At 37.5% G+C, this 20,187-nt stretch overlaps 1 protein-coding gene across 2 annotated transcripts in view; it reads right to left on the minus strand.

Annotated features, from left to right (window-relative positions):
* Positions 1-521: 521 nt before the first annotated feature.
* Positions 522-20,187, minus strand: part of LOC125899043 (frizzled-3-like) — a 41,500-nt gene continuing 21,834 nt past the window's right edge. For both annotated transcript variants that reach the window (XM_049593199.1, XM_049593207.1), the window contains exons 3-11: positions 15,913-16,109; positions 14,843-15,145; positions 14,476-14,638; positions 13,849-14,148; positions 12,596-12,847; positions 8,150-8,298; positions 7,651-7,765; positions 2,501-2,664; positions 522-2,407 (exon numbers count right to left, since the gene is read on the minus strand). In XM_049593199.1, the coding sequence (XP_049449156.1) occupies positions 2,185-2,407; positions 2,501-2,664; positions 7,651-7,765; positions 8,150-8,298; positions 12,596-12,847; positions 13,849-14,148; positions 14,476-14,638; positions 14,843-15,145; positions 15,913-16,109 (1,866 nt within the window). In that variant the 3' untranslated portion in view covers positions 522-2,184. The remainder of the gene's footprint in view (positions 2,408-2,500; positions 2,665-7,650; positions 7,766-8,149; positions 8,299-12,595; positions 12,848-13,848; positions 14,149-14,475; positions 14,639-14,842; positions 15,146-15,912; positions 16,110-20,187) is intronic.

The raw sequence follows: 20,187 nt of genomic DNA on the forward strand, positions 1-20,187 counted from the left end.
TCTGACACAGCATCTCTCGTTGTTTTGTCCAATTCAGAGGTAAAAGCACAATGGTTAATGTTCATAAGCAGTCATGAATCGAAAGAATACAGACAGTTGCTGTAGGTCCAGAAAAAGATAAGCGTGGGCACATTTACAGGAGGAGAGGCAGAAGGCAGATGTGAGGCAGATTAGTCATCAAATAGAACAGACAATATGTACAACAGATAGGCAGCCAGGTATGCTGACAGTCGGTGGTTGGTCATGACAGGTGGAGACAGACAGGAGGAGAGAGGCAGCAGTAAAAGGCCAGAGAGTTGAACTGAAGAGGTAGACTGGAAAAACACAAAGCCAACTGTGGGGAGGACAGACAGACAGCGACAGATAACTTACTGATGAGTGTGTGTGTGTGTTGAAGGCAGAAACCATGAGTGAGTCAATTTAAGTGTTTGATTTTTACACTTTACATGAGTTCAGAAATATTCTTGTTGAGTTCATGAGTTTTTTTTTTTTTCTTTACAAAAAGCACCTAATAATGTAAATGTGTGTGTGTGTGTGTGTGTGTGTGTGCGCGCGCCCACAGGTACAGAGAAGGCTGAGGGTACAGGTGAGGTAGGTTAATTGGGTCACAAGGGAACAAAACACAAATTACAGAAAAACATTTACACTATACACCTCCTGTAACATTTACTTAAACGTAAAATAATGACAGAGAAAATGTAGCAATGCACTATTAGCAAACTTTTTTTTTTTCCTACAGTATCACTGCCAGTTATCTGCACCTCTTTGGGTAAGTCTCAGTTCTATGTCTGAACAACAAAACAAACAAACAAACACCAGCAAAGAGCATGTACAATAGCAGTTAAAGTACATTATCAAGTATAGTGGTGAAAATTACATTAGAAAAAAAAGCACTTGCTCTCAAAAACAACCTTTCAGCCTCGTGTATGTGATAGATTTCAGAATAGTTGATTTCATTTTTAAGCTGCACTCCAGTCCTTGCAGCCAGGGGACTTTCTAAATTTGGGTTACAATACTCTGGATATCAGCCACCTTTGATCAGTACGCTGCTTCTTTTATTTTTTGGACAACTACTCTTCTAACTCTATCAAGCTAATGCAGACATGTCAGTGCTAAGATGACTTGGGGAGGCCAAAAAGCAGCATGAGCTGGAATAAATGTGAGTGTGTGTCTAAGTGCACACACATTATTCCAGCTCACTTCACCCAACCATGTCTGTATTATATCACTGTCTTTCTGACTCTGAAACAACCCTTCTACATTCTGGGTTACACAGATCTGTCAGCTCCCTCCATTAGGCTCTCTCCGTTCACCACTGGAGTCGAGAATTGTAATTTGAAAAAAAATATGACAGTTAGTGTCTATCTCTCACTCACTCATGCTCTCTCATACACACTCACGTAATGAAGCTTTCAGCAGCAGATGGACAATTTTCACAGTATAAAAATATTTCACTAAACCACAGAGAGGTCCACAATTTTACATTAAGCCCATATGTATCAGTCTCTGAAGCCACACAAAGATAAACATCGTTCATTAAGAGCTACAGTCCAGAGCAAACAGGTTGGGAATAATCAAGTCTTAGTACAGACTGACTTCAGTAAGTCAACTTTTATGTGAGAGTAGGCAAACCAGTTAGGATTGTTACAAAAGCAATACTCGGCAGTGTTCACATATTTAATAATATTCATGTAGGTCCTGCAAGATGGTGACAGATCATGTTTTGGAAATAATGCTAAGTGTTCTTGTAAGTCTGATGACATCCCACTTTTTTTAGTGTTTCCTATTCAGTGCCAGCTCTGGTTTACTTGGGTACAACCAAAATGATCCCTGAATAATGTCAGCATCACTGATGGAGGTGTTGTTGGCTCAGCCTGACAAGTATTCAAGGGACATCTGCTGTGTAAATTCAAACTGTTACGTAAACAAACTTGTCCAGCTAACAGTGACACTAAACTGAATCTATGCAAGATCAGTCAACTTCAGTGACTGATCTGTGTTAGCCACACTGCTAACAAATGATCAGCAAGGAACTGACGGCAATAATCAGCACCACAGCACTCACTGGTACATTCTCCACCTTCAAGGGAAACACCTACACACTAAACAGACGGGTGTGTATCAGCACTGGGCAAATCTTCCTTTAAAAGGCATCGACAGCATCTTTATAATAATTGCCTCTTCTCAGGCGCTGGTGCCGTCATTCTCTGCGGCTTGGCTGTCGCTTCCTGTTGTTCCGTAGGTGATGAGTGTAGGTGGGGCCTCAGATTCGTCTCGCTGGCTGCCATGCCTTGAGTTGCTGTCTATCTGATGGAGGCTGCTGTGAGCGGAGAGCGGGTGGTCGAGACGTGGCATGCTGCCATGGAAACTGCGCTCCTCTGTACCTCGGTGAACCATAGTATCACTCCTGAGGGAGCAGAGGGAAGGAGAGAAATCCTTAGTTTGACCTCATTCACAACTTTTGACAGAGAAACAGGAAGTCATGGATTTCCCGCTCTACCTGTCATCACGAGTGCGGCGCAGGCTGCCATGGTAGCTGGCCTTGCTGTGGACACTACTGGCCTTACTCCTGGTGGAGGTGGGATGGCCATGGTGAGTTCTGACTGGCTCATCAAGGTCATCTAGGACAGCCAAGTGGGTGGAAGAGGCGTGGGTAGATGTGCCCTACAGGAGGATTACAAGAGATCAGATGGATGTAATAACTACTGGCATTAAAATCTGGGACAAAGATTTGGTCTGAAATGTTTTGTTAAAGAGTTAAGTACAAGTTAGGCAAAAAATATATATATCACAACATAAAAGCATGTTTATATTCTGTACCTGCTCATTCCATGACTTAAATGAAGCAAATAATCTATTAGGATGTTAAGATATTATAAGCGTCATTAGATAGTATGTTATAAAAGTCATGCTATGGTATGTTATAAAAATTCATAGTATAGTATGTTATAAAAAAAGTCATGGTGAAGTTGTAAAGTTGGTTGTAACATGTTGGCTGTTTTACTGATTTAGCCACGACAATAAAGGCTTTTTCTTCCTTGGTATAGCATATATAGTCATAGTATAGCATGTTAAAAAAGTCATAGTATAGTATGTTAAAAAACAAGAAGTCATAATATAGTATGTTCAAAAAAGGCATAGTATAGTTTGTTAAAAAAGTCATAGTATGATATGTAAAAAAAAGTTATGTATAGTATGTTAAAAAAGTCATAGTATAGTATGTTAAAAAGTCATAGAGTATTATGTTAAAAAAGTCATAGTATAGTATGTGAAAAAAGTCATAGTATAGTATGTCAAAAAAAGGTCATATATATATATATATATCACAACATAAAAGCATGTTTATATTCTGTACCTACTCATTCCATCACTTAAATGAAGCAAATAATCTATTAGGATGTTAAGATATTATAAGAGTCATTAGATAGTATGTTATAAAAGTCATGCTATGGTATGTTATAAAAATTCATAGTATAGTATGTTATAAAAACGTCACGGTGAAGTTGTAAAGTTGGTTGTAACATGTTGGCTGTTTTAATGATTTAGCCACTACAATAAAGGCTTTTTAATACTTTCTTTCTTGTTGTCTATATTTCTGTGCATGGATTGCCTTTCTAAGTATCCTGTCATGGTCATATAATAACATGTTATAAAAACGTCATAGTATAGTATCTTAAAAAAGTCATAGTATAGTGTGTTAAAAAAAAGTCATAATATAGTATGTTAAAAAAGTCATAGAATAGTATGATAAAAAAAAGTCATAGTATAGTATGTTAAAAAAGTCATAGTTTGGTGTGTTAAAAAAAGTCATAGAATAGTATGTTAAAAAAAAGTATAGTATGATAAAAAAGTCATAGTATAGTTTGTCATAAAACGTCATAGTATAGTATATTTAAAAAAAGTCATAGTGTAGTATGTTAAAAAAAGTCATAGTATAGTATGTTAAAAAAGGCATAGTATCTTAAAAAAGACAGTATGGTATGTTAAAAAAGTCATAGTATAGTATGATAAAGTCATAGTATAGTTCGTCATAAAACGTCATAGTATAGCATGTTAAAAAAAAGTCATAGTATAGCATGTTATAAAAAGTCATAGTATAGTATGTTAAAAAAAAGTCATAGTATAGTTTGTCATAAAGTTATAGTTTAGTATGTTAAAAAAAGTCATAGTATACTATGTTAAAAAAGGCACAGTACAGTATAAAAAGTCATAGTATAGTATGTTAAAAAAAAAGTCATAGTATAGTGTGTTAAAAAAGTCATAGTATAGTATGTTAAAAAAGTCATAGTATTCATTCATTCATTCACCGCTTCATCCTCTTGAGGGTCGCGGGGGGGCGAGAGGCAGGGTACACCAGACTATCGCAGGGCTGACACATTGAGACAAACAACCATTCACGCTCACATTCACACCTACGGACAATTTAGAGTTATCAATTAACCTAGTCCCCAATCTGCATGTCTTTGGACTGTGGGAGGAAGCCGGAGTACCCGGAGAGAACCCACGCTGACACGGGGAGAACATGCAAACTCCGCACAGAAGGGCTCCCACGCCCGGGATCGAACCGGCAACCCTCTTGCTGTGAGGCGTGCCGCCCAAGTCATAGTATAGTATGTTACAAAAAAATCATAGTATAGTATGTTAAAAAGTCATAGTATAGTGTGTTAAAAAAGTCATAGTATAGTATGTTAAAAAAGTCAGTATAGTGTGTTAAAAAAGTCATAGTATGTTAAAAAAGTCATAGTATAGTATGTTATAAAAAATCGTAGTATAGTATGTTAAAAAGAGGCATAGTATAGTATGTTTAAAAAAAAGTCATAGTATAGTACGTTATAAAAAGTCATAGTATAGTATGTTAAAAAAAGGCATAGTATGGTATGTTATAAAAAGTCATAGTATAGTATGATAAAGTCATAGTATAGTTTGTCATAAAACGTCATCGTATAGTATGTTAAAAAAAAGTCATAGTATAGCATGTTATAAAACGTCATCATATAGTATGTTAAAAAAAAGTCATAGTATAGCATGTTATAAAAAGTCATAGTATAGTATGTTAAAAAAAGGCATAGTATGGTATGTTATAAAAGTCATAGTATAGTATGATAAAGTCATAGTATAGTTCGTCATAAAACGTCATCGTATAGTATGTTAAAAAAAGTCAAAGTATAGCATGTTATAAAAAGTCATAGTATAGTATGTTACAAAAAATCGTAGTATAGTATGTTAAAAAAAGGCATAGTATAGTATGTTTAAAAAAAAGTCATAGTATAGTACGTTATAAAAAGTCATAGTATAATATGTTAAAAAAAAAGGCATAGTATGGTATGTCATAAAACGTCATCGTATAGTATGTTAAAAAAAGTCATAGTATAGCATGTTATAAAAAGTCATAGTATAGTATGTTAAAAAAAGTCAGTATAGTATGATAAAAAGTCATAGTATAGTTTGTCATAAAACGTCATAGTATAGTATATTTAAAAAAAGTCATAGTGTAGTATGTTAAAAAAAAGTCATAGTATAACATGTTATAAAAAGTCAGTATAGCATGTTATAAAAAGTCATAGTATAGTTTGTCATAAACATCATAGTATAATATATTTAAAAAAAAGTCATAGTGTAGTATGTTAAAAAAAGTCATAGTGTAGTATGTTAAAAAAGTCATAGTATAGTATGTTAAAAAAAGTCATAGTATAGCATGTTATAAAAAGTCATGGTATAGTATGTTAAAAAAAAGTCATAGTATAGTATGCTAAAAAAGTCATAGTATAGCATGTTATAAAAAGTCATAGTATAGTTTGTCATAAAACGTCATAGTATAGCATATTTTAAAAAAGTCATAGTGTAGTATGTTAAAAAAAATAGTCATAGTATAGTTTGTCATAAAGTTACAGTTTAGTATGTTAAAAAAGGCATAGTATAGTATGTTAAAAAAGGCATAATATAGCATGTTATAAAAAGTCATAGTATAGTATGTTAAAAAGTCATAGTATAGTATGTTAAAAAAGTCATAGTGTAGTATGTTAAAAAAAAGTCATAGTATAGTTTGTCATAAAGTTATAGTTTAGTATGTTAAAAAAGGCATAATATAGCATGTTATAAAAAGTCATAGTATAGTATGTTAAAAAAAGTCATAGTATAGTATGATAAAAAAGTCATAGTATAGTTTGTCATAAAACGTCATAGTATAGTATATTTAAAAAAGTCATAGTATAGTATGTTAAAAAAGGCATAGTATAGTACAGTATAAAAAGTCATAGTATAGTATGTTAAAAAAGGCATAATATAGCATGTTATAAAAAGTCATAGTATAGTATGTTAAAAAAAGGCATAATATAGCATGTTATAAAAAGTCATAGTATAGTATGTTAAAAAAAGTCATAGTATAGTATGATAAAAAAGTCATAGTATAGTTTGTCATAAAACGTCATAGTATAGTATATTTAAAAAAGTCATAGTATAGTATGTTAAAAAAGGCATAGTATAGTACAGTATAAAAAGTCATAGTATAGTATGTTAAAAAAGGCATAATATAGTATGTTATAAAAAGTCATAGTATAGTATGTTAAAAAAGGCATAATATAGCATGTTATAAAAAGTCATAGTATAGTATGTTAAAAAAAGGCATAATATAGTATGTTATAAAAAGTCATAATATAGCATGTTATAAAAAGTCATAGTATAGTATGTTAAAAAAGGCATAATATAGTATGTTATAAAAAGTCATAGTATAGTATGTTAAAAAAAGGCGTAATATAGTATGTTATAAAAAGTCATAGTATAGTATGTTAAAAAAAGGCATAATATAGCATGTTATAAAAAGTCATAGTATAGTATGTTAAAAAAAGGCATAATATAGTATGGTATAAAAAGTCATAGTATAGTATGTTAAAAAAGTCATAGTATAGTATGATAAAAAAGTCATAGTATAGTTTGTCATAAAACGTCATAGTATAGTATATTTTAAAAAGTCATAGTATAGTATGTTAAAAAGTCATAGTATACTATGTTAAAAAAGGCATAGTATAGTACAGTATAAAATGTCATAGTATAGTATGTTAAAAAAGGCATAATATAGTATGTTATAAAAAGTCATAGTATAGTAAGTATAGTATGTTAAAAAAAGGCATAATATAGCATGTTATAAAAAGTCATAGTATAGTATGTTAAAAAGTCATAGTATAGTTTGTCATAAAGTTATAGTTCAGTATGTTAAAAAAGTCATAGTATACTATGTTAAAAAAGGCATAGTACAGTATGTTATAAAAAGTCATAGTAAAGTATGTTTAAAAGTCACAGTATAGTGTTAAAAAGTCATAGTATAGTATTTTTAAAAAAAAGTCATAGTATAGTATGTTAAAAAAGTCATAGTATAGCATGTTATAAAAAGTCATAGTATAATATGTTAAAAAAACGGCATAGTATAGTATGATTAAAAAAAGACATAGTATAGTTTGTCATAAAAAATTATAGTTTAGTATGTTAAAAAAGTCATAGTATAGTATGTTAAAAAAAGGCATAGTATGTTAAAAAAAAGTCACAGAATAGTGTTTTTAAAAAAAGTCATAGTATAGTATGTCATAAAAAGTTGTTGCTTCTACAACTAGTATTACAATGATTACTGCTGTACTGCCACTGTGTTTGGAGTCCTACCTGAGTGGATGTTCCTCTGGACTTCCTGACAATGGGGGTGTTGGGTTCACGCAGCAGAGACTGGGCAAAGTCTGGCTGCTCCTGCAGCACCTGACGAGACTCATTGACCCCACTGCTACAAAGAGAGGAGGTTGAGAGAAGGCAGGAGTGAGTGGTTTAAGATTGGGAGAAAAGGGGAAGGTAGGGGGGAAATAGGTAAGCAGACAGATAAACCAGCTGTAGTCATAACCAGTAGTAATCGAATGTATGCATTGTCCCCCCTGCCCTCCCCTAAACTCTCTGTCTGAAGCAATAAATTCACACAGATAATAAAAAATAAAATACAAAATTATTATCAAATAGCATAATCAATTATGCAGTACATGTGCTTTCACAAATTTGTTTTGAGTCTATCCTTGGGAAAAAAAAAAACCTGGCCTAGAAAGCATTAACACAAAATTATATACAGAGAGAAAAATAAGGCCTAAAACAAATAAAATTATCCAGTCTCTCTTCTTACTCTTTGCGTCTGCGTCCATGCAGGAAGCTTGCCCATTCAAAACAGGTCTTCTTACTGCCCACCCAGAAAACTGAGGGAATCCCCACCACCAACATCATCAGATATTTAAGTAGGAACATAACCATGGCTGGACGGCCGGTCTGCTCCACCTAAGAGAACAAAAAAATTAAATATTGAATCATCCAATAAAGACAACAAACAATGCTGAAATACAGCCTGGATTGTAAAAACAGCTACAGAAGGTGAAAATACTTTATTATTGCTTTAAAGTATTGAAGTGCAGGACACATACTTCCTCAAGAGTAACACAGTAAAGAAATATAAAATGCTCAGGATGCCTGTGAAACTACTTGCACATTAAGTAGACCAAAAGTATCCAGCAGTAACAAATGTTTTTGACCCAGTCAGTCAGGATGAATGATGGACAAGTGGAGGTAATCCTAGAAAACCCCAGCTGCTTCAGCAGCTGAACTGCAGCAACTACTCTCTCCTCAGCTGGTCTTGAACTTTGATGCAGGACACAGTATCTCCCACCAGAGGGCAGGAGCTCACACCAGATGTGAAGATTGAGAGCTAAGAGCTGCTTTAAGTTTTGAAACATAAATAGAGAGCCAATCTAGGTAGTAGAGAAAGTAATAATATTTTTGAATTAAGTTCTCCTGTGAGTCATGACTTTATCTTTCTGAAAGATAAAACTCCACTGAGAAGCCATCAAACACACAGCAACTGCTGTAATAACAACAAACTGCTGAGGCTGAGCGACCAAAACAATCATAAACACAGTAGAGTCCACTGTGAACAAACCATTACAGAGTCACAGATGGTGCTCTCACGCTGCCATGGTGCTGTGGGGTGTACTGCATGGAAAGTATACAAATATGGGCATTTTGTGTTTTCTTTGATTTTATTTGAATTTTGACTGGCATGACTTTTGTAGTAACACAAACAACTATGGACCTTTTAAAATTAATGACCTGCAAAGCGTAGTGGCTACAGACATGATGCCGTACTTAAAAAGATGTGGGTGCAACAAACTTTTCCATTAAAAATAAGTTTATATCCTGGTAATTAATCGTGCTGTTAACAAAGCATTTTCAAACTCACAGCAACTCCTACAGACAACTCCTATGGTAGGAGGTAATTAGAAGGCATTTATTGCTTTTGAAAGAAGAATTGGTATGCATTAATTAGCTTTAGTCTATCTCGCCCAGGCTGAGATTAAATGTCTCAGATTTAGGTCCTAAGATATAACAAGATGCCCTGAGCCTTCAGTAAATTACCACCCATGCACACACGCACACAAATGAAGTCACTTGAACTTGAACAATGGCTGCACAATCTTCAATTATCCAAAAACATGCAATTGTACCCGCTTACACATTTGCACGCAGAAACCCCCAGGGTCAAGATCAAGTAACACATAGCAACACTGAAATTCCAGAGCTACAATAGGACGTAAAGGGGTTCTCTCTCCTTATGAGCTCTCTCTCACACACAGCTACAGACACATGCATGCACACATACACTAACAAGTAACATAAGCACTTGCACCTGCCTCCACCCCCTCTCATATAGTCTGTCAGTCACAAATTAGCTGACACTTTTCAATTATGAAACCAGTGTAACAGCGCTCAGCAGAATGACGGAAACATAAACAAACACTAAAAGTTTTGTTATCTTATCATTTATTTGTGAAACTGACATAAAGCTTTTGCTGTCTTGTGTGTCTGTACTGTGCACATTTATTAACTCATTAATTTCACAACTAACTGTATTAAAACACCACACACACTCCCACTACTCTTCACAACCGCTACAAAGACGTTATAGATTACAGGCAGCAGAGCATGACTGAGCAGGCCCTGAGAGAGAGACAGACTGACACAGAGAGCAACAGAGAGAGTAGAGGGGTGGAAGGGGGAGACTGAGTGAGAGGTTGAGAGGCTGAAAGAAGTAAGTGTGTGAGAACCAGCAGAGAGAGTGAAAGACAAAGAGACAGGGAAACAGAGATGGCAGTTTTGTATGGAGTCGGCCTTGAGAGCTGTATTAGCTGAGCTAATGATGCATACAGCGCTCTGCTACCTCCCCTCCACAGATACCTCACTCAGCCACACACATGTGCAACTGGCAGATCTCTCACTCATTCACCCAAACAAGCACACACACTGTGTCTGCTCACTGAAGGTTTATTTCAGTTTATTACAATTTGGATCTTCTTGTGGGTTTGGCCATTATTTCTGTTGGTGATAATGAAGTCTTATGGTGCAGGAACAAGAATGAGTCAGAACATTAAACAGGTTGAAAGTAATGCAAACAGTAAACTTAATACCCCAAACTGTCAGTCTTAAGAATCCATTACAGAACAACAACCCGCTTTAAATTTGATGTACTGTATTTATCTATTATTTTGAGGCTTTTCTTGAAGCAACAAACAATGCATTAGATCTCAAGCAAGTGCCACAATAAATAAGCGGCGTCCCCCGGCCTTGTCTAGATAAGGAAGGTTGCGTCCAAGATAGCCAAGAATTTTTCAACTGATTTGGTTCTGAAGATCCAGTCTTTCTATCTGTATGACTGAAATCATGTCAGCCATCCACCTCTGGAAGAGAGGGGGAGAGGGTGATTCTCTCATTCTCTCAAAATGAGTCTTTTAGCAACAGTCATCCCCTGAATCGGGGACTGTTGCATGGCTGTAGGAAAGCAGAGAGTGGACTGTGAGCAGCTGAAGATAGCGAGTCCAGCTTTCAATTGGATGGTCATTTCATAGGCCTTTGTGTACCAGATGAATATTTTGGGTCAAAATCAAGTAAGTAAAGGGCAGAGTCAGAAAGGGTGAGATATTGGGTGTTTCTCAAAGTCAAGGAAGGATCCTGAAATGGCTGAATATTAGGGATGCTACGTCATCAAATCCCGCCTTAGGACTGTTCCAATGTCAAGGATCCTTCACATTCTACCCAGGCAAGAGTCCTTCACTCTGACAATTTTAAATGATGCATGTGTATATCCTCAGCAGGTATAAAGTACCCACAATCCTTTGTGCACGATTTGCTGGAAGTGAAGGCAGGGCCTCTTCAATGAAACCTGCACCAGATTTTTAAAATACCGTAATTTACAATACAATTAAGATAAAACATAAAAGTTTTTAAAGCAGTAATAGAGCACTAAGTGCCACAAAAGTTTCATTTAGCCTACCTGTTTGTTTTTTTTTAAGTATAATCCAGAAACATATTCTCCCTAAAAGTCACGTGACTTTGAAAATAATGCTTAGATTTGCCAGAATTATTACAGTATCCTGAAATCCCCTTAGTCCGCTGAGGGTTAATGATGCACACCTGGGGACACTGAATGCTAGGAAGGACTCTTGCCTTGCCTCTGTAGGATCCTTCCTTGGAAAGACTCGTCCTACCAAGGATCCTTGACTTTGTGAAACACCAAATGTGCCCTTTGATACTGGACACCTGTCACATAGTGGTGAGACAGAAGGGTCAATCTTTGCTTTTTCTAGATTAAAAAGATTTTTTGATAGATTAAAAAAATGGTTTAAAAAATCTGGCTGAACTGTTGACGTTTACACCTTGTCTGACTGTCTGACTGCTCATGTTTTTTGCCCAACTGACTTTGTTGTAGCAATTATGTCATGTCTCCAGAGCTCAACAATTACTTTAGTGAGTACATTGTTATCATAACTGATGGCCAAACTGGCCATTGGTCCATTCTTCAGTATGTGTGCACGTCCATGGCGTCTGGAGAAGAATCTCGTGCCCTTATTGACACTTACTGTTTACCACTCTCACACACTAATAAACCGTCATCTTTCCTCTCTGATAAACACACAAGGTATCCAAGTGAATTAATGAGGCTAGAAAACACTGAATCCTCCACAGCGGGTAACTGAGTACTTCACTCCAGCCAACTTTGGCAGTGTGACAACACACACTGTTTGTGTGAGTAAGTGAGATACACGGAGAGATCAGGGGGAGTCTGCGTGCTGCAGCAAGAGCTGTGACAGGAATACAGCTGGATGTCGTGTCAAGAGTGTGTTGGTGTATTTGTTTTCAATGTCCAGCTGAGATGACAGGCAGATCCTAAGAAGCCATCTGTTTCTGACAGAAGGTAATAGAATAGTTTTGATGAGCTACTCAACAGGGAGATATATTCTGTGATATCTGGGGAATTTACAAGATGATCTAAGTATACAGTTACAGTGCAACTGATCACGACTTATTAAGTTATTTATGTGTACTGTTTTAACAGGCAGAGAATCTGGTGGTGTCATTTCTGATCCTCTAGTCTTACCTTATACCTATACCCAGCTATCCTCCCCTCACAAAAACTTAAAATATTAGTCACATCCCTATTAACTGAAGACATACACTTTATCTTGCAAGCATAGCAACATTAGACACTCTCACACAAACGCATTTTCTCCCTTCTCTCTTTCCTTACCTTGTACGGGCAGGGGATGTGATAGTGCTTGCAGTTCTTCTCCATCCATGTTGTCTCCCAAATCTTTCTGTAGGTGTGTTCGTAGAAGTAGCATCCAATCACAGTCAACAAGGGGACCAGGTAGAGCACTGAGAACACTCCCATACGGATCATGAACTTGACTAGTTTTGTCTGGTTCTCCTTCTCCAGAGGGATCTCCATGCGCACCCGGTTCAGAGCAACAATGCCAACTAATAGGAGAGAGACACCCACCTGAAAAAAGAAGGACGAATGAGAAGTTAGATCCAGTGACAAGGGATGGGAATTCAAAAGATCTTATTGATACCAATTTCATAATGGATTCTGCTTATTGGTCCAGTTCTTTATTGATCCCTGATCAATTTTCTGTGTGTAATAAAGTAGCCCAGCATAAAAAGGGGGAGCTCACGGTCAAGTTGAGGTGGCTGTAATCTGAGAACGAGCTGTAGCAACAGTCTGTCATCATATAAAATGGATGAAATGAGAGAATATTTGTACAGCTTTCGTTTTTATGTAGGTTTTCTTAGTCAAAGAAAAACCTGATAAGCCTGCCTAGTGTGTGGCGCTAACGTTATTATAACAGGATATTTGCCCTCAGTAAGGGATGTGCTACTCAGCTGGGAAGCAGTGGAACTTGTGTGTAGAGTGTCAGATACACAGCAATCCTGTAATTTAAGCCCATGTTGCATAGAAAGATGTTTTAACACATTGCTGGTGTTTCCACCCTAACCTGAAATGATCATTTTACAGACATTACAAGCGGCAATGTTTTAATCTGTCTTTGTGAAATGATGCCACTCTTAGGACCGTTTCCTCGTCTCCGCTATGACTCAGTCTTGTTGGAAGTTTCCAGCAGCACAGACGCAAGAGTTTGATGTCATTGTATGTCAGAAACACATGCCGGCATTGGTAGAAGGAATTAAAACGCTCAGCGCCATTCTAGATTTTGATGGATCGAACCCGTTCTTGATTCCCATCTCTATCAGTGACAGATACACATAATTAAAATGAATGATTATTTTTTTAAAGAGCTGAATGAGTAACAGACCAAAGAACTGTCAATCTTCAACCAGTACATTTACTTATCTATCCATCACTCCATATTCCAGCCAAAAATCTACTCTTGTTTCATTTCATCCACCCACCCATTAATCTGTTCACCCATCCATCCATCCATTCTACTCATCAACTCTTTCATCTGCCCACCCACTCATTTATCTTCTGACTGTACTTACCGCCACGTTGAGGCAGAGTGGTGCCAGAACAAACCACCTCAGGGCATCTATGTCATACAGCCCTATGAAACACACTCCACTGATCCCATCTCCTTCAATTTTGTTCAGGGCCAACAGGGTGACAGTCAGGGCCCCTGGAAACCCCCAGGCAACAGCATGGAAGAGGAGGGCTTTCTTCTCGATGGCCTCACTGCCCCATTTAGGCACAGCGGCCAGGAACCAAGTGATTGTCAGTATGACCCACCACATGCTGCCGGCCATGGTGAAGAAATACAGGACCATGAAGAACAGGGTGCATACCTGAGAAAGAGAGGGAGTTGGAGCCAAAACTTTTGATCAGTCATGTAGGAGAAGTCAACAAATCATTAATTAAAGAATTTATGAATAAGTTAATCATCTAATAAGCATCTTACTGGAGTTCATAAGACCTACAATCAAGCTGTCAAATGTTAAGAATGGTTCAAATTCCTACTTAAATATCTGCATCAAATTCAGTATGATCAATCACATGAGAATAACTGGCTAACTGGTTTTATACTCTGTATCTAAAAATTTAAAACCAAAACTCAACAAAATGAAGAAAGTTAATGATGTAAATGTACATCTTACTACATAAAGTAAACTTACCTTGTTATGTGAGCCCTGTGTTATAGTTGCAGCTCTGAACAGGGACGGGCTGTATGCGTTGCACGCTACCCTGTCTTCCAACAGGAACCCCAGAAAGAAAACCAGTGACACCATGACATAACACACAGCGTAGAAGATTATTGGCCGCTCAGGGTATCGAAATCTAATGGGGTAAAACAAACAAAAGAGCAAGATAAAGAAACAACTAGCAAATTTTCACTTTTTTGTGCTTACATTAAAATGTGTGCAATATTTTACAAGTCAAATTTCTAATCACTGAACATTCTGTTCAATCCTTCTTGAGTTTAGGAGGCAATCATGCTATATTAGTTGATGTATGTTATCATAAATATTAAGCCATTAAAACCTGGTCACATCGATGAGAAATGTCAGGAAGGTGAAGAGCGTTGCTGACAGACAGAGAGTGGAAACAACTCCAATGAAGTAGCGGATGAAGGTCAGCTCCTGCTGGTCGAAGAACATCGAAGGGCACGGGGCAGAACAGTCCTTCTTGCCCATGAATGTGTAACCCAGGTCTGGGTCGACCTTGAGCTCCCTGGGGCACCAGAAACCGTAGTCTCTCTGGACAGTCATGGATGACTGGTCAGTGGGGTCAGAGCCTGTTAGCAGGTCCTCCGGACGAGGATAGGGCTCGTCACAATCTGGGAACCTGGAAAAGAATGATTATGTCAGATCATGCAGCTTAATCTGCAATCAATTTTGGTGAGAGTCTTATTGATATGAATGAGGTGGACAAAATATTTTAAAAACAAACAAACAAACAAACAAACAAACACCTCTAACATAACAAAATACAATTCAGCAGCACCAGAAACTACATTCTCCAAAATGACCTCAAAGCTGAGTCGATACCTTTCAACAAATTCTGTTGATATTACGACCTTCATAACAATAGAATTTATTACAGGGGTGTATTAGACTGCATTCATTTCAACTAGGTGTACCTAATAAACTGGCAACCAAGTGTAGACACATAAGTAAAAAAGATAATAGAACAGACACATAAGATATGGCCAGATACCAGCAACATAGCTAGATTGAAATGTTTTAAAAGGTGAGACAGCGAAGAAGATAAAGAGGAAGAAAGGGGGGCTGTTGTATGGAGATAAGGGAGGAGAGGTGAGTCAAAGAAAGTGAGAACAGTGACAAGGTGCTGAAGTTTAGAGTTAGGCTTGGCTTGATGTGGGGTTGCTGTTGGCAGGAGTTCAAAGACAAGCAGCGGGCACAGGAGCAGTGCGGTATACGCAGAACATATACTGCAGGTTCAGTCCTGTGCAAATACACTGTATATATTCAAAATAAACCAAAATAATATTACCAACTATATTATCTCAGACGCTTCAACACCCTGTTTGTGAAGACACTGTTTATATTTTCAAGTACTGAGCTGATTTAAAATGTAGCACACATACACACCTGCTACACTCCATGTCATCTGGCCAGGCTACTCCAAATACCTCCATGAGTTTGTTGCACTCATCCTTGGCCCGCTGGCAGAGGGATCGACACGGCATAGACACCTGACCGTATGCAGCGCACACCGGAGCATACAGGGCGCACAGGAACATCCTCAGGTCGGCACTGCACACTAAGTTCACCATGGGATGAAAAGGCTGCGGAGAAGATAGGGGGAGGGGAAAAATGAACTTTTTTTTATTTCATGTTTTGGTCTACCACAAAGCTCTAAGACGTGACATGAAAGCATTGGCAGGTACAAAATAGTGTATCATAGTTACACAATGGTCCCAAAGCTCTCCTGCAAACACCCACATACTCAATCTTTCCAATGTAACATCCCAATATCAGCGAGAACAAGCTTGACAAAGTTGTTATTAAATCTATCATGCGTGTGGGAATGAAGGGTAAAGTGAACTGCTATCAGTGGCAAATATGAGAAGGCTCACATGTAACCTGAAATAGCCATCAAAGAGGATGGAGGGAGTGCCAGAAGGAGGACAAATGTGTTCTATCTCCTCTGCTGCAACTTATACTACTCAGTATACCATCAATATTTAGAGGCTCATGAAATATGTATAGCAGCAATCATATTACCAAACATCCCTTTGAAGTAGGGGACGTCTAAGACCGACCTCTGAAGGCTGAGCCACAGCCATATGTCAATATACACTGAACAAACAGCAGGGCTATCCACACAACTAAAGATTATTGATTCTGGTCCTTGTAGTCATATTCTTAAAGGTTAAAGAGTCAGGCTTGTGACCTTCAGGCTGCTCATTCAAATTCTCAGAATTACTGAGAAATGCGAGTGATGGAAAAGAGAAAAAAACACCCTTAGCGTTTCCTTTAACAACTACTGCTGACATATCCCTGAACAAATACTCCATGTGGAGCTCATTTATTTGTTATTCTGTGTAAAAACAGAAAGGCGATGGCTCAACTGCCAAAGGGCACTCAAGCACTGTGGGCAGTAATGCAACACCTCTCTTCTGTTGATGAAGTTTAGCTGGTGGCTACTTCCGCTCACGCTGACAAGTGAATAATTCATCAATTTGTTCCAAAAAACCTGCTGTTCCGTAGAAATTAAATTAAGCTTGGAATACTGAAAATGCAAAGTATGACATTTTAAAATATGCACCAAGATGATTCGTGAATATGTACACAGATTTAAAACTGAGTAGCTCTCAGCTCTTTCTCTGTCTCTCAAGTCACAGCCTGGTTTGTGAGCTTCATTTGAAAAGAGAACTATGTTTCAGTGACAATGAGTATCAATAGACAGACACTTAACTGTTTGGTGGCAAATGCTTTGAACTTAATTAGAAGGACTTTAATTTAATAAGTCTTAACTTAATGTTAAACACCTGTAAAAAGTTCTGCTTTTGTGTAATACGCACCATAGCTAAACAATTAATCACATTCAAACCAACATCATAGTGTAATAGAATGCAACTTTTAAAGCGCAAAAGCTGCAATTTCAAAAAAACAAACAAAAAAAAAACACTAAAATGTTGATGCTTCACAAACATTTTCAACCAGGCAGCACAGAAGATCTATACAATCAGCACAGTTTGAAGGTGGACACTCAAGATTAGTGTCACCAATTCAGTGTCTAACCACTTCTGTTCTTGAGATATGATGTTGACTAATGGTGAGAATAGTATTTCTCCAGAAGACTATGATGTCACAAGGAGCTGACCTTTGACCTTTTGGATATAAAAGTCATCACTTCATAATTTTACCCCATTAGACATTTGTGGTATATTTTGTGAGTTAAGGCCAAAAACATTTTTTGTGAGGTCACAGTGACCTTCCCACAAGGCGTTCTTGAGATATCGTGTCACAAGAATTGGATGTTTGGATGGACGGACAACCCCCAACCATGATGCCTCCAGCCACAGCTGTCGCCACTGCAGAGGCAGAAGTAAACTGCGTTGCAAGCTTTGATGCTTGAACTACTACTGATTGACAATGGCCAAGGTCGGGTTTAAGTGCAATCCACATACTGACAAATTCCATTGCTTGCTGTAGTGAGTGTGTAGTTGAGTAAGTGAGAAAGGGAGAGTGATGGTGGATACGCCAAGAGCTGTTGGCAATCGGAGAGTGCGTGTAATTCCTGATCACAGTCTAGAAGCTAAAGCAGGAATGGTTATTGGTGTTACGAGGCGAGTGGTAGAGCCATAGTCTGTGTGCACTTTGTGTGATTTCTTACTGTAACTGACTGGAGATTAGTTAGATTAATATTTGTTTTTCATATATTGTTCACACCTGTCCTGTTGTTCTGCAGTGCTTTGTTGCCTTTTTTGATTTTATCTAGTAAGTCATGATAGTTCTAAAACAATTCAATAGCTAAATAAAGATTAGTTATTTATACAAATTTATGCATCAATTCATCTCATTTCGCGATGGCCTTCCTTAAAGAGCAGTGTACTGGTATGTTGACTCTATCCAATGTTGTGTTGGTTGGACTATAGAATGGTTTATTGCTTGTGTATGGCAAATAATGGATAAGAAACTTAAAAAAAATCTGCATCGCAATCACAATATTAGTCTAAACAAATTGCAATTAGATCATATCCCCATATTGTTGAGCTTTGATACGCACACCCAAATATATTCACCTTTTTTTTTCTTTTAATTTTATATACTTTATTAATCCCCCTGAGGGGAAATTCAATTTTTTCACTCTTTTTGTCATTAACACACAGGTCCGAAAGACACACACATGCACAAACAGGACCTATAACATGCACAAAGTGGAGAGATGTCAGAGTGAGGGGGCTGCCTTGGTCAGGCACCCCGAGCGGTTGGGGGGTTCGGTGCCTTGCTCAAGGGCACCTCAGCAGTGCCAAGGAGGTGAACTGGGACCTCTCCAGCCACCAGTCCATGCTCCATATTTGGTCCGGGCAGGGACTCGAACAGGTGACCCTTCGGTACCCAACCCAAGTCCCTATGGACTGAGCTACTGCCGCTACCTTATTGATGTGCTCATACATCAACAAACCATCAAAACTGTGTGCACTGAGCGCTGTTAGGGTTATGTGTGCCAAATGACCTGCATCTGTTCAGCTATTAAAAAGTCCATATTATCTGGCTGCACCAAAGCGTTTTCAATGCAGCTTTTAAAAGAGAAATCAGAACAGAACTGTGACAGCAATGACTCGAGACTACAACAATCAGCAACGTGTGTTTGTGTGGCTGTGTATATAAATCATGTGTACATGGGACACAAAACAGCACACTGACATTGATTGCTTGCCACAAAAGCCACAGAATATGTTTGCAGACTGTACGAGTGAATTTGTGCAAATACCCATGCATCAGTGAACGTGTATGTGTGCGTGTGTGTGTATGTTTTATGTATGTCTGTGTGTGGAACCAGGCCTTGTGAGTGTGTTTTGATTGTTCTGAATTGATGTGTTCTAGATCAGCACATTGGAGAAAAGGTCCACCAGTAAATGGGTGCAGCAGTGCATGAGCTGTGTGACATAGTTTTGAGTATTGCATAGACACATGTAGGCAGGTACACACACACACACACACACACACACACATACACACACCACTCTGCTTCGTTTAATAATTCACGCATTTTACAACCCATGCGTTTCCTTGAGTGTGGACACGCAAGCTTCTCTGTGCAGGGATGTAAAACACATGAGCTCGGATTGTGGACTAAACCTCATGAAATCCAGTGTGCCCTGCATATGAACCACAACATTCTAAATACATAATTATGTTTGGCTGTTAAATATTGAATGTGTTAACATGCTCATTAGTATCCTGCATTTGAGTCTGCGTGCATTTGTGGCTTTAATTCTCATCATCTCAGTCACTATGTACTTGTAATATACAGTGGAGAACTGGTGGAAAAGAAATAGGGCTGGGTGATAAAACAATAACAATTAACAATAATTATCTCAATACAATTTTGATCTTCTCGATGAAGATATAATAATGATCAATAAATCCTCCATATACACCACCCATATGCCTGCAGAGGAGGACGATAATTCACCTTAACCACCAGTTGCCATGCTCCATTAAGTAGAAGAAAAAGAAGAAGTAGTAGCAGTAGTAAAAGAAGACGAGACCGCCTACTAATGCTTTAATCATGGATAACATTGTTGGGCTACCCTATGATTGAGTTTGCCACATATCGTTAGCTACAGTAGCTGTTTAATCGACTCATTTAATGCTAATAGTAAGTTAGCACGTTAATGTTTGCGGCTATTT

The sequence above is a fragment of the Epinephelus fuscoguttatus genome, linkage group LG2 (assembly GCF_011397635.1).
Source record: "Epinephelus fuscoguttatus linkage group LG2, E.fuscoguttatus.final_Chr_v1".
NCBI classification, from domain to species: Eukaryota; Metazoa; Chordata; class Actinopteri; order Perciformes; family Serranidae; genus Epinephelus; species Epinephelus fuscoguttatus.